Here is a 15,251-nt window from a genome sequence, read left to right as displayed (position 1 = left end):
CATGAGAAACTACTCAGCTGTAGTTGTTCTTAAGTTTTGCTTTCTCAGATTCAAGAAAAATCTGGTTGACTCTGGATTCAATTTGCTTTCAGAAGTTACCAAAGACACTAGGGCTACCCTAATTTAATGATCCCCTTGTCTAACTATTTTCACAAAAGCGAGTTTAGAGATTACCACCAGCAGCCAGTTAGCATTAACTATACTTCCCAGTGCACTCACACTACACTTATAAATCCGCATCACATAGAGAGCTGAAGGGGGACACATAAACTGAAGTTTATAGTCTCCATCCTCAAAGAAAGGACAAATGTGTGGGAAAGACACATTCCAAGTGAACTGCCGATACAAGCAAGTAGAACATAAGTGCCAGTTATTTTAAAACAGGTGAGCATATAAATGGTAGTCATTTTCAACTTTTGTGACTTGAGAAGGCAGTATCTTAATTGAAATGCCTGGATAATGGTTCTGGCATGAGGACAAAGTCGACATAATGACCTAACTACTTGGAAAATTAAACATGTTGGCGATATTACAAAGGACTACATTCACTCATTCAAGTCCGCATGCGTAAGTCCTCAGAACTTTTGAGTAACAGGGTCAGGGCTCAGAGAAAATTACTCACATTCCCTCTCCTTGCACAATTGTGCATACTCTAAATCCCTCCCCTTGAAATCAAAAGCGTTTGTTGAATAGATCATACACTTGACCCTTGGATTCAGCCACTCCAGATTTACATTCTTACAGTCCGTCTTACAAACATTGAAATGATGTGAACTCGCCAACTCACATCAAACTGCTCTTCAGAAATAAGCTTCAACGTATGTTCTGTTAGCATTTAACCAATCCTTCTCTCTTCTGCTAACCAATGTCCAGAATTTTTAATGGGAGAGGAGGAAAAAAGTCATTAAAAAAAATGTAATACTTATTTTAGCACGGCACTTTAACACTTATTAAATATAAAGTCCAATGTATGACAAAAACCACTACAATGTTGTAATTAGCCTCCAACTAATAAAAATAAATGAAAAAAAATCTAAAGTCATTCAAATATTTAGGCTCATTAACAAGGCATTATGCACAATAAAACTATCAACTAATCATCAGTTTGAGTACATAGAAATTTAAAATCCCACTTATTCAAATTGCATGTAAATTTGCTGGTTATTTTACATTTTCACCACAAATATAGCTAGATAATGCTTGATTTTACGGGATCCAGGCTTTCTTACTACTAGCCACGTTATAAGGAGTAGTCACCTACTTGAAAACAAGGGAAACTTATACTATTCTAAGAAAACACATAACATTGTAAATCAGCTATACTTAAATTTTGTTTAAAGGAAAGAAACTTTGGGGCTTTCTGAGCCTTGTTTCTTTCACAATGTCAAAAGATTCGCAGTGTTCATTTTTGAAAAAAGAGGGGAAAGATTCATCAAATTAAACCTTTTCCCCCACAGTCATCAGTCACATGTCACTGAATTATCTCCATCAACAGCCTCCATCTAATTTTGTCTTCATGGACTCCTTCAAACCGAAGCTGTGCCTCTGTTACAAGAAGCCTCTTCTCTTTCTTATATCACCTCAAAATCTCTCTACAATTACCTGAGCCTGCTGCTTACCTTGTGAGCCAATTTAACTCAGTAACATCCAACATCCCTCACCCTTCTGCTTTTGATCCTGGATCTAAGACTCTTGCACAGTATAAACTGACTAAACAAAAGAAAAAAAGAAGCTAAACAAAAGAAAATAGACCAGTTTCCAAATGACACTGATGTAGCCTCCTTAGAATAAATGAAGGCCACGCTTGCAGGACGTTTGGTCCTGCTCAAAACTTTCATGAGCATACCTGGTCCATGACAGATGGTTTTGGACAGGACCAAGTATCAGGAACCTCTGGGTGAGGACCCAATGTCTCATGGCCAGTTTAGACAGGGCCAAATGCTAACCGGTGCCCAAGTATCCTCCCCATCCTCTGAGCCTTGGTCCTGCAGGAGTAGCCTCCACAGTCTCTGGTCCAAATCAACACTGTCCAGAGAGGGTTTCTAAGCCAGGGAGTGACTTTTTTACTAGCTCAGATCTATACTGGCTCCCTCCCTGAGGAGGGGCCAGGGGCTTCACTTCCTTAGGGTTGATGGTAGAGATTTGGGGATTCACCTAAGCTACAGAATAACTGGGTTCCTGGTTAGAGCTACTGCTTTAGTTACAAGGTCGAGAGCAAAGCACCAAAGAAGGTATTTAATTCATTTGTAAAAAGAGTGCACTGCTTCATTTCAACATAAATGATTTGTGTTAAAAAAAAAAAAAACTGACATTGTAGGGCCTTCCATATGACATACAAAAGTTTCAAGCAAGAGCAAATATATGTTATTACGACACAGTCAGTGGCTCAATATTTCTAAAAAGATAAATTTCATATTGGGTTTAAAGTCTAACTCTATATCCTGCTTATAAAACACACACTAAAATAAAAGTATACAAAAGATGGAAAAGGTGGCAAATTGATATACCAAGCAAAAAGCAGAGATATTCTAGTATCAATTTTGGAAAAAAATTTCAAGGTGAAAAGGATGAGAGAGGACTTTGTGTTAAATGTGTACGTATAAATATTCTCTGAATCTGTTTCCTCTTCTATAGAACGGAAATAACGTTAGCACAACCTCAGTAAGGATTACATGAGACTATATTAAAGTGCTGAGAACAATGCCTGACCCACGTGAACATTAACAGAAGTTCATTCTTCTTCTTCCTCCTCCCTACTCTACTCACCCCTTCTCCAACTCTGAAGCAGAGTCAGTAAACATTTAATAAAATGAAGGAGCAAAAAGTATAAAGACCGTCCTCTAGAATGGTGCTTCTTTACTGACATAAGAGGAAATGTTCAAGATACAGGAAAGAGTAGAAGAAGGATGCTAGAATAACCACCATCATCTGGCACAGTCAGAGACACGGACTCTAAAGTACCACTTTCATTTTTCTATATTACTACTTCAACTACTAACCTAAAGCCATTTTTTTTACAAACTAATAACTGGACTCTGATAAAAGGAAAGTGATCAACCTAGACAAGGTATGCTGGTCACAAAGTTGTCCCCCATAACAACGACGAAAGAATCATCTATGTATCCTGCGATTGTATATTGACTGTAAAGTCAGCAGGCTTTCCACATCTCCCCAAGCTGACATTATCAAGACCCAAACAGAATAAACCAAGGGGGAAAGTAGCAGCCATCAGAACCTAGAGGCCAAGAGAAGATCTTGGAAGAAGACAGTTTGAGGATCTGGGTGAACAGTAACAACAGAATGAGATTTCGATTCCTGGGTTGGGAAGATCCCCTGGAGGAGTAATGATAACCCACTCCAGTACTCTTGCCTGAAAAACCCCATGGACAGAGGAGCCTGGTAGGCTACAGTCCATGAAGTTGCAAAGAACAGGACACGACTGAGCACGCGCGTGCACACACACACACCCCCACACACACGTGGCATAAACACGGTTATAATCAATGAGGTAAAGAGTTGGAATTTCTTTCCAGAAGGACAGCAGTGTTCATTGGACTGTGTCATCCTTTTGCCTCCTCTGGAGTCCAGAAAGTGTCTGATTTTTTGTCCAGAAGCAGAGATAAAATAGCTAAAATTAAAAAAAAAAAAAAGAAAGCAAAAACAAAGAAGCTACACGAACTAGCCAGACTGGACAGATGTTTCCACATAGCAGAGAAAAAACCCTCTACTGCAGGACCACAGATTAGATCCTGTAATCTTCCCCACTAGCCTTGGTGAGATGGGCAGGAAAAAACTACAGAGACGACCTGCCCAAGAGCAGAAAACAGCCTCAAGGGGCAAGAGCCGCAGGTTTGGGATTGTCTATAAATAAATAAAATTTTGTTTTGAAAATCACATCTGGGATGGTGCCCTCTTGGAGACATTAAACGTATAGAAGTTCTTCTCCTCTTTTTCAGCATGAAAGTGTCAGAAAACTATCTTGGACTCATGAGGGTCACTTCCAAGGGAAGTGAGGAGCCTGGAATCACCAAAGATGATGTTCTTTAGAAGAGCAGGTGATGAGCTCTGGTGTCCTGGAAATGGACACATAAGGAGAACTTCGGGTTCTAAAAAACTCAGGCACAGGGTTGTGGGGGGGCATGTGGTAGAAAGGCAGAGGAGACATCACCTTGTTATTGCAAGATTTAAAAGGAAAAGTTGCCCAAACTTGGAGAGAAAGTAGAAGAAATACGGAGGAGGGCGTCTGACACAGCGTCAGGGGAAGGGTGACAGGGATGGAAGGAGATGCTAAGAGGGGATGCAGTCACAGCATCCCGGTGCATCCTCTGAGCACCAGCGGCCTCACCGTGAAGACAGAGGCTGCAGCGATCGCAGGTGGTCAGAAGGTGCAATCCTGCCAGACTGGGTCCACAGCTAAGAGACACTGGTATGCCTTCTGGGACCTCCAGGGACCCGTGGCTTTGTGAGAAGGAGGTTACTTTGGACTTACCGTTAAACAGCCAGCATCCAAGCAGACCGGGGGACTTTAAAGGCTCCCCCACGTGTTTTGTACTGGGAAGCAGGAGGTGACATCCTTGTTTCAGAGACATGCCATTTTACATCCACAGATGGGCTCTCATAGAAAATTCCAGTGTAGGGCCTTCCCAAGAAATTGAGGAAGTGGAAGAATTTCACTGTGTGTGTGTTGAGCCGTAAGAGTCAAACAGACAGCACGGAGGTTGCTCTCATTGCGTTAATATCAAAAGAATATCTCAGCCTGGGGGGCCACGCCACGGGGAGTCCACCACCGTCCTGCAGACCTTCATAGCTAGGTGGGTCTGCCTCCCTGGGAGACTTACACCCCCAAAGGCTCTGATAAAATTCCCTGTACCTCTTGACCCAAATCATTTATCAAATTCTTTAAAGAGATACCTCTAATTCTGACCCTTGACAGTGTCCGAGATTACGCTTCTCTGTCGAGAGAAAACTAATGTCAAAATATCCACAGTGCTATCCTCCCATGTCAGTGTAATCTAAATTACAGCAGTTATCACAAGGCCTTGAATCTTTGAAGTTCATTCTAAATACTTCATTACAACGAAATTGACACACCTTTACGGAAAATTTCTTTGAGCCAGAGTGAGGTAATTCATAAAAATATCTTTACGACTAGCTAGAAATTAATAAAAGTTGAAATACAATATTGTTCACTGTTTAGACCTAACAGTGAGATTTTAATATGGGAGGTAAGCTTCTCTAAGAGAGGGGCCCCTGTCTGACACTTTTCTGGATATTCTCCAGGCCCCAACCCAGTGCTCTAAATATACTGGATGCTCAAAACCTTGTCACCGCAGAATAAAATGCCAAGAGGCCCCACATGACCTGGCGTCGGACAGCCCCTCTGACCTCATCTCCGGTCGCACCTTCCATTCTCCGGCTGGCTCAACAAGCATCAGCCTCAAGGGCTTTGCTTTCTGTACCTCCGGCATTCAAGCTGATTTTCATCTGCTCCTCCACCACTGGCCACTGGCTCATCCATCAGTCAAGTGCTATGCAAAACAAGAGGTATTATAGAGCTGTCAGTCAAAGCCCGGGCGGGGAATGTGGCTCTGGCGCAGAAAAGGAAGACTCTGCCCTCCCGTGAGCGAGCCCCGCAGAAAGATTATTAACCACAAGAGCAATGGTCCGACCTGTTTGGCTTAAATGAAGCTCGATCATGATGGCCTCTCGCAGCATCCTGGACCAGCGCGGGTTTCCTTTTACTCTTGTGAGGTCTCAGCCACCTCCACGGAAACCCACTGCCCCTGGTCTACCTGGCACCCTAAACTGCTAGGAGATTGTGTGTATTGGAGGCTGGCAACCTGAACTTGAATCTTATCTGTATAACCGAAAAAAGAAAAACAAGCAAAAATTACACTGCCTGGGTCCAGACCCCAGCTCTCTCTCTTACTAACCAGGCGTCCTCGGAGAAGTACTTGTCCTTCTATTCCTCAGGGTTTTCAACAGTAAATGGGTAAAATAATGATACCTAAATAGCCAACAAAAACAAAGCATTTAGGAAATAGTATATGATCAATAAATGTTAGCTATCATCTCATGTTTCCCTGTCACTTTCTATCACCTGCTTTTTTTTTTTTTTTTTTTTTTTACAGCATCTGGGATCTTGGTTCCCCAACCATGGATCAAACCTGAAATCCCGGCAGTGGAAGCTTGGAGTCTTAACCACTGGACTGCCAGGAAGTCCTCACCTGCTTAATTTTTAAAGCCCTTAAAACACTTTGAAATTCTTACTTCTTTGTTTAATTTTTTAAATTTCTGTTGCCCCCTCCCCCAGAATGGAATATCCAAAAGTACAAGGGCTATATCCAACCTAGTCTCCACTTCAATTCCCAGAACAAATCCTAGGAGATCGGAGGAGGTTCTTCAGTTGGTGAATGACTCAGTACCTCTAATTCCAAAAGCTTTATAACACTCATCAGGCAATCCCAACCACGAGCCTAGGAATATTAGTCAATTTTAAGTTGACTTAAATAAATCAACTTTTGGTTTGAATATATTCAAATTCTTTTGACGTGTATCCTTTTAAAACAATTGTCTTAAAAATCTACTGCTCAGAAAAGCCACTTTAAGAGAGCAACTCTTTGAAAAAAACCAATAAAGATGTTGGAATAGAAGACATGCTTGATGCCCTTATGTTCTAAACAATTTTCTTTTTTTATTGAACTATAGCTGACGTATAATATTATGTGAGTTTCAGGGATACAATAGCTAAAAATTTTATAATGTAAAATATAAGTTCTGATTTAAAGCCTAAAAAGCATATTTGGTCCTAACTAAGTTAATAGCTAAGGATAAAGTATAATATGGGCTTCTCAGGTGGCACAGTGGTGAAGAACTAGCCTGCCAATGCAGGAGGCACAAGAGACACAGGTTCAGCCCCGGGTCAAGAAGATATAATATATATTCAATATATAATATATGTAATATGTATAAATATAATATATATATTATATATAAATATATATTTATATGGAGCTTCCCTGGTGGCTCAGATGGTAAAGAATCGCCTGCACTGCAGGAGACTCAAGTTCGACCCCTGGGTCGGAAAGACCCCTGGAGAAGGGAATGGCTACCCACTCCAGTATTCTTACCTGGAGAATCCCATGGACAAAGGAGCCTGGTGGGCTACAGTCTACGGGGTCGAAAAGAACTGGACATGACTCTATATAATAATATATAAAGTAAAATGTAATATAATATCTAAATGTAAAGAGCCACTGGAGCGGACAGAGACACAGCCACAGTCCCTGAGATCTGAAGTTAGGAGCATCTATGGAGATGGTCAGATCTGAATCAGGCTGACAGGTGGGGAAACTCCAGGAGTCCCAGGAGGGAGGAACAACTGGGCTCCCCACAAGGGCCTCACAAGGGGCCCTGGGGCCGCGGGGAGGCTGGAAGGCTCTCCAGACTCAACCAGGCTATAGCGCGATCTTCCGAAGCACAGTAACCCTCGATGGCGGGACGGGACCGCGAGAACAAACGCTTTCACCAGCGCCCAGCGCCTCTCCCCACCGCTCTTTCAATAGACTTCTAGCTGGGGTACCTGTGGCCAGTCCCCTCCCCTGACCCCGGAATTCTCAGGATACCAAAGATCAAACCCCATCATTCCCCCTCCCTGCTCAGAAGCTAGCAGGGCTTCTTAGCTGGCACCTCGGGCCCAAGCCCCCCTTTCCACTGTCTGATCACACCGCTGTCCCCCAACTCCCCAGCCAGCCAGCCCCCAAACACGTCTGGAGCTCCTCCGTCCCATGACCGCTTATGCCCCTGCCCAGGTAGGAGAGCTGTCCTGAGCTGACGGAAGCCCTGCGCCAGGCTCAGGGCAAGCCTCTTCTTCGGGAAGCCCTCTCCCAGCCCACCAGGAAGAAGCAACTGCCCCTCACTCCCTGAGCTGAGACTCCCGCACATGCCCATTTCCAGAGTCAGCATCTCTACAAAGATGCCAGGCTGCATCAGTCTTCATAGCCTCCAGAAGGACACAGCGCCTGGCACCAGCGGGCACTCAGTGAACATGTCAGGTGTCCAACTGAGTGTTAAATCAAAGTACACAGCACAATTTTAAAACATTGCTAGTGTCCTGCTCATACCTCCCTTTGGAGGGCCCCGGAAATCAAAAGTCTGAATTTTTATTCCCTCCATGTCCAAAGTAGGTCACTTCTAAGCAGTGGGTTTGAATATCCCAAATCAAAACTACTTTTCCTTTGAGTTCCTTAATTCCTCACTTCTTATTGAATCCATAGTCATCTCCTCCTCGTTGAACCCCGACCTGAAAAGTGTGTGATTAGAACCACATACTTTTGGAATTACAGGCAAAAGTAATCTGGAATTGCTGGCAACTTCAAGACGCATGTTTCAAGTTACAAAGCAAGACAAGACTGTTTTCAATGCTGCAGTGAAAGTGTAGGCTTGCCTCACCGGAGCTGGGGCCTAGCCAAAAAAAGGGACCTGGGCAGACCTCTTGTCCATGGGTTAACGCATATGTGTGCACGGGCATGCACGCACGCACGCACACGCGCGCGCACACACACACACACACGCACACACACACACACACACACACACACACACACACACACACACCCCACCAGGAGAAGGGTACTCTGAGATGGAGCAAAGGCAATCTTCCCCTTGCATCACTGGGAGGATCTAACAGAACAATTTTATTACCACGATCTCAAGATGGGCTCTCAGAGACTACCCGGAAAACAACCAAATTTTACGAATAATTATTAACTATAAGTAGAATAAAATGTAAACTGGCATTGCCTACCAGTTATTTAAGAGAACTACTTGTGACTGATGAATTTAATTCAAGTTCAACAAGAGGAAATATGATGCCCTCCGGAAGGCTCATCTCTGTCTGGTTTTGTGGCTGTCTCATACCCACGAAATAATCAGGGAAAATCACAAAACCACAAAAAAGCATCTGATAATATAGGGAGTCGGTCTGAGGGATCCGTTGAAAGTTATCCTGCAAGAAATGCATTACTAATAATAAAGTCCCACAGATAATGATCAACTCCTACTTTTGCATATAAATTAGACCGAGTGACTGTGAGAATGGCATTCACTCTTTCCAGATTTACAGCTAGGTTCCCTCTGAGTACATTCCCGTGGCTGAGGTTTTGTTTCTTGTACTTTTGAGCACGTGAACCTGTCCACACACAGACTGTGCCTCAGAGTAAAAGGTTGTGAGCCAGTCATCAGGGGCTTCTGGACTTTGGAGTTTCAAAGCTCAATAAACGATCTTCCCCAAAAAAGTTAAGCAGCCTTGCAGCCAACACGGAGGTCCCCTGAGAGAAGTTTTACAGGAGGGGAACCGTCACTAGCAATTCAATATTTTACCACTGTTACTGCAGGAAAATCGGAATTTTAAGAAAGATTCTGAATCCCCAAGCAGTTCAAAAAAGCTAACCACCTGGATCCCAGAAGACATCATCATGCTCCTTGGTCTGCTGCAGGTTTCAGGAGGTGCCCTGCGTGCTGACCAGCAGGCTACAGAGGGAAGGGCTGAGCCAATGCAGCTACTCTCCCTGCCAGCTGACAGTCAGCTTGAGACAGTTCAAGCTACCAAGGCAATAGGCCACAGTCAATGAACTACAGCAGTCTGGAACTCTTAAAAAATGCCCAAAATAGTTCTCTTTGCTTGATATGACAAATCACCAATTTCCATAAGCTCACCAATTCTGCTAAAATGAAAAATAATATGAACAACTGAAATATTTACAAATCAAATGCTATTACTATAATAGCTGGGATTTTGAACAGTGGGAGAGATTTAAAGATGGAATGAGATTGGCCATGTACTGGTAAGTTTTGAAGCTAGACAGTGGGTTCATGGGAGTTCCATATAGCATTTTTGATTATACAGTAGAACATCACCCTTATCAAGGTTTTGCTTCTGCGGTCTGTTAACTGCAGTCCACGAAGATCCAAAAATATTAAATGGAAGATTCCAGAAACAAACAATCCATACATTTTACATTGGGCACCATTCATTCTGAGTAGCTTCATGAACTCACTCTCCCATCCCACACTATCCTGGGATGTGAATCATCCCTCTGCCCAGCAAATCCACGATGCATAGGTTACCTGCCTGCCCATTAGCCACTTAGCAGTGGCCCTGACAGCATCACTTCAACAGTGGTGGTATTGCCGTGTTTGTGTCCATGTAACAATTACTTTATTTAACAGTGGCCCCAAAGCACAAGAGAATGATGCTAGCAATTCAGATATTCTCTTACTGTACCAAATTTTAAAATTAAATTTTATCATAGGAAGGTATAGGAAAAAACATAGTATTAACATATAGGTTCACCTGGGGTTGCAGGCATTTACTCAAGGTATTGGAATATCCCGGCAAAGAAGCAGTGAGGGAGAGAACCACTGTACTGGTTTTGCATATTGTTTGAAATTTTCCAAAATAGAAAGTAAAGAATAAGTATGAAGTCAAGATTAAAAACTACTGAAATGCAATCTCTGCAGTGCCTAAAAATGACTGCATATATTCTTACCTCCTAGTGTGTTGCAGTTCTGCAGTAGGAGAGCAGATGAAATCTTAGACACCTTAATCTTGGCCCTTTACTAAGGCAGCTTAATTACAGGGACTCCACTGAGGTTTTTGCTAATGTCAAAAAAGAAAGTGAAGCCACCTTTCGGAATTTCAACACAGGTTGTAAAACACACAAGAGGCAAGCTTTACTAGTTTTTTGTCTACTCGATTTAAAGAAAGTTTTGTAAAGATCTCTGCTATTCGAAAATTGACCAAACAAAACAAAAAAATGCTATAAATTTGCCATACGCGTACTGGAAGGCACGTTAGCAGGTAAAAGGTCTGCCTTCAGCAGAAGGTCGCGTAGCAACCCTGGCGAACGAAAAAGGCGGCTTTACCGTCTTTTAGCGTTTGAACTTTTGACCTCCTCCCAAAATGTCACAAAAGAATTTCTAAACCTTGGGACTAGAAAGAATACTTTCTTTTCCGTAATCGTTTCACAAAACATACCCGTTTTGAGCCACCGAGGCTAAAGTACAAAAATAAACAGTATAGTCTAAAAGAGATGCAGACTGGATTAAGAAAAAGTAATGCAATTTAAGAAACAACAGCCGATCAAGACGCGCTGGAAATGCAGCAGGGAACAGCACCTTGCGGGCTCTCTTCCCGGACACCGCTTTCTCTTTTGTTGAGGATCAGACTTTTTTCTCCGGTCCTCCTCGTGTCTCTTCCTACCTTCAAACTCACAAAATGACTTGAAAGATGTACGGGCGGCAACGAAATCTACACAGCTCAGTCGTGCACAGAAACACCGGCGCTTAAAAGTCAAGCCACCCCGGGAGGGACGCGCCGCCCCAGGCAGAGGCGGCCGGGGGTGGCGCGGAGGGGACAGGATGCGCCCGGGGGCGCCCGCGCACCTGGACCGCCCGCCGCCGTCTCCCGCGGCCCAGCCCGCTGCCGCCCGAAGCTACCTGGGCGCCGTCTCTCTCCACTTCTCCCTCGTCCGCACGCGCGCCCGCAGCCAGAGCCGAGCGCAGAAGCGGAGACCCGGCAGACCCGGAGCGGCCGAGGACCCGCCGAGCCTCCCGCGCCGCCGCCCACCTGGTCGGCCCCAGGCACCGCCCCGCAGGTGCCGCCAGGGAGGCTCCCGCCGGCCGGCCAGGAGCGCCGCGCGCGCAGAGGTACTGCTCCCGGGTTTCGGTGCCAGGAAGCTCCCCCGTCCCGCGCGCGCCCGGGCCGCCGGCCCCTCCCCCGGCGCGGCGCGGGGGTGGAGAGAGGAGCGGGCGCCCGGGGGAGCCGGGCCCGCGCGCCCGCTCGGGCAGGGCGGGGAGAGGTCCCCCGCGCGACGGCACCGGACGCGACCGGCGGGACGGGACGGGGCGCCCGGCGGCCAGACTCACCGAGGCAGCGGATGTGGAAGCCCGAGGGCGGTCGCAGCGCCCGGCGCGACCAGCCTTCGCGCAGCGCCTCCAGATGCTCCTCCTTGCCCTGGATCAGCAGAACCTGCTCGTCGATCCAGCCCAGGAAGAACGTCTCTGCCACCGCGGCCGTGACCTTCTTGTTCCAGAAGTGCTGCATGTTCTCGGCTTTGAAGTCGGCGAAGATCTCGTAGCCGATGTGGTGCCGGGCGAGCTGCCGGGGCCCGGCCGGGGACGCGGGCCGGGCGGCCTCGGACCTCTGCCCCGCCGGCCCCTCGGCCGGGCCCAGGACGATGGCCAGAGAGTGAGGCGCGATCTGCAGAAACTTCTCCATCTTCGGAGGCATCCGGCGCCCGCCGCGTGACCCCACTCACAGCCGCCGCCGCCGCCTCCCGCCGCTCCCAGGCACGGCCGCGCGAACTGCGCTGCGGGACAAGCGGGGAGCGTTAGTGCCGCCCCCCGGGAGCCGGCCGCGCCCCCGCCACCCTGCGCCCCGACGCCAGGACGCCCCGGGACCCGCTTGGGCGCAAAGCCCGCGGGTGGGCGCAGCGTGGTCGCCACGCGGGGACGGGGCGCGGGTGCGGAGCCCGCTCGGGCCGGGCCGGGGGCTGGCGCGCGTTACCTGCAGCTCCGGGCCACCCTGCGGGCACCGCTCATTTTCCAGCCGTGGCACCCTTGCCTCCCTCGGCGCCCGGCGAGGGGCGGAGACGCGGAAGGGGGGCGGGCAGTTCGCGCTGAGGCTGGGGAACCCGCCGGGCCGGACCGGGCCGGAGGAATCCCCAAGAGTCCGCTGCGGAAGGAGGTCCAGGGGGGTGCGGATGGCCGGGTCGCGGGGTGCGTTTAGGTGGCGGGTCCAGGGACGCACGGCGACACACGGGAGGCCCGGAGGCCCCGAGCCGCGCGGGTCGCTCCTCCCCCGCTCCACCCCGCCCCCACCCCCACCTCCTGCTGGAACAAGTGCCTCCGCTGACTGGTTGATGTGCCCTTGGAAGTGGCTTTTTAAAAAACTTAGCCAACCGCGAAAAATTGTCATCAGTCCCTCCTCCCAAACCCTTGTGGAACTCTCCCGTATCTCCATCCCGTACTGTGGGCCTCAGGTAGAAGAAACCCGGTCATTCCCAGTGTCTCCTTCCAGTGATGAAGAGGATATGAAATTCACCAGGAAAGGTGATGATTACACATTTTTTAGAAAACGAAAACAAAACAGAGAAAAAAACCCATTTTATTAAGCTTCTTTCTGTACAAACTCCGTTTTTCTTTTTCATTGAGAAAGACTAGTTGTATATCTAGAACCCTAATTGACCCCAAGGTTTCAGGTTACATTTTCCTGGAGCAGCCTTTCTCAAACTTAAGTGCTCACAGTGTCGCCTGCAGCTTTTGTCAAAACAGAGGTACCTGGATGTGGGTCTCACTACTTCTGATTCAGTAGGTCTGCTGTGGAACCTATTGATTGTTCTTTCTAACAAATTATGGGCCACACTTTGAAAACGCCTGAACTGAAAAAAAAGAAAAAATTATGTGATGGGAGGGATCATTGAAGGGTGTCTTGCCAAGGTTGCAATGGCCACACTGTGGATGTCCCTGAAAAAGTTACCTTGTGCTTACATCCTCTTTGGGGGTACATGATCATGAAGGAAGATGCAAATGTTTCTTGGCAAGGAACTGTTCCTTCCCTAGATTCAGGCTCCAAGACCTTTATCTTGACCCAAGTAGTGGAGACAGTTCCTGGTTATTTTTCCAAGGAAAGCTGTTTAACATCTATCAATGCCTCATTCTTACAAAACTCGAGGAGGAGGAACAATTATTATTCCGATTTTTCCAAGGAGAAAAATGATGTTAACTGATTTGGCCAAGGTCACACAATGAATAGTTGATAAACCCAAGATTTGAATCAAACTTAGGACTCCAGAACCCAAGTTTCCTCGTGTAGCCTCCAAAGGAACTAAAAATATGCAAGATAAACTAGTATGACTTCATTCAGGAGACACTGTTGCACCAATTTACTTGAAAATGTTCAGGAAGAACTTTTTTGCTAATTTATCAAATAAGAAATCCTCAAACTCCCTGGGGAGATCCCTTGCCTCAGTTTTCTCCATACTGAAGCTCAAGATCAAGTGGGATGTGGTAAAGAATGAAAGAGCACTGTGAATGAAATTCTTTATCAGCCCTTCTCCCCACTGCCTGCTGTCAACTGCCTGCCATTCCTGCAAGGAGAGAGGGCTTTGCTGAACTTGCTTTGCTCCAGGCTTATCAATCGCTGGTTGTCCACTAGGATATAACAGACCCTCAGACAGTCATCACTCAGGGAGGTGCATTCCAGCCTAAGGGCCATCACTTTGGAATTTCTGTTCATGGCAGATTGAGTTTTCCAAAGAGAGCTGCCACGATGCTTCCCAGGCGTGTACGTTTCGTAATGTGACCCCGTCACTCCCCTGTCTGGACATAGAGTCTCTCTCTTCACCCCTTGAACTCTGGTTAGGACCTCTGTCTGATTGCTTTGACCAGTAGAGCAGAGATCAATTGAAGGAGGGCACGGCAACACATTCCAAGATTCTTGCCTGGATAATCCCATGGACAGAGGAGCCTGGCAGGCTATGGTCCATAGAGTCGAAAAGAGTTGGATACAACTGAAGTGATTTCGCACACATGAACTGATGCTGTACCAGTTCTGGGAGCAGACTGACTAGCCTCTTAGTTCACACTTGGGCTTCTTGGAAGCAGCCACCTTGTAATAAGTGTAGGTAACCCCAAGATCATCATGTTATGAGGAAGCTCAAGCTAGTCATGAGGAGGAGGTATGGAAAGAGAGCACAGTGCTGGGCAATTCCCAACCATTCTCACCTTCCAGGTTAGACACCAACACAGGAGTGAAAGAGAGATTCTAGCTCCAGCAGACACCAAATATAGTAGAACCATGGCCCCAGAGTAACCCCTAGTCGAGCTGTCCCAGGCATCTCTGGGTATTCGAGTCAATCCAGCTGAAGCTTTGTATAGCCAAGATGACCCTTCCCCAGCTGTGCTGGTCTCAGTTCCTGGTCCACCCAACTATGCGCATAATAAATTGGCAGCTGTTTTTCATCACTGAGTTTTGAGGTACATGATTACAAAGCAGTAGATAATTGGACCACTCTTATAATGTTTGCACTACTTAATGTTGCACTGTGGTAATGTTTGCATGCTTCTTGGGAAAGTCTAACAAAGAAGAATCTAGGCAGGAAAGAAGATTTCAGGGACGTCCTGATTGTGGCATCTCTGGAAAGTCAACTTTTATAAAGCAAAATGGAAATCCTGCTACGTTATTTTTA

General features: G+C 46.5%; 1 protein-coding gene across 4 annotated transcripts in view; it reads right to left on the bottom strand.

The window, feature by feature from the left end:
* Positions 1-14,603, bottom strand: part of STOX2 (storkhead box 2) — a 195,440-nt gene extending 180,837 nt beyond the window's left edge. For 2 of the 4 annotated variants that reach the window (XM_065947576.1, XM_065947579.1), the window contains exons 1-2: positions 12,569-14,603; positions 11,929-12,371 (exon numbers count right to left, since the gene is read on the bottom strand). In XM_065947576.1, the coding sequence (XP_065803648.1) occupies positions 11,929-12,292 (364 nt within the window). In that variant the 5' untranslated portion in view covers positions 12,293-12,371; positions 12,569-14,603. Of the gene's footprint in view, positions 1-11,499; positions 11,611-11,928; positions 12,546-12,568 lie in introns of those variants that run through there. The other 2 variants (XM_065947577.1, XM_065947583.1) reach the window with 2 other exon arrangements.
* Between the last annotated feature and the right edge of the window lie 648 nt (positions 14,604-15,251).

This window comes from Muntiacus reevesi, chromosome 10 (assembly GCF_963930625.1).
Source record: "Muntiacus reevesi chromosome 10, mMunRee1.1, whole genome shotgun sequence".
NCBI lineage: Eukaryota > Metazoa > Chordata > Mammalia > Artiodactyla > Cervidae > Muntiacus > Muntiacus reevesi.
This window is presented reverse-complemented; position numbering and strand designations above follow the sequence as displayed.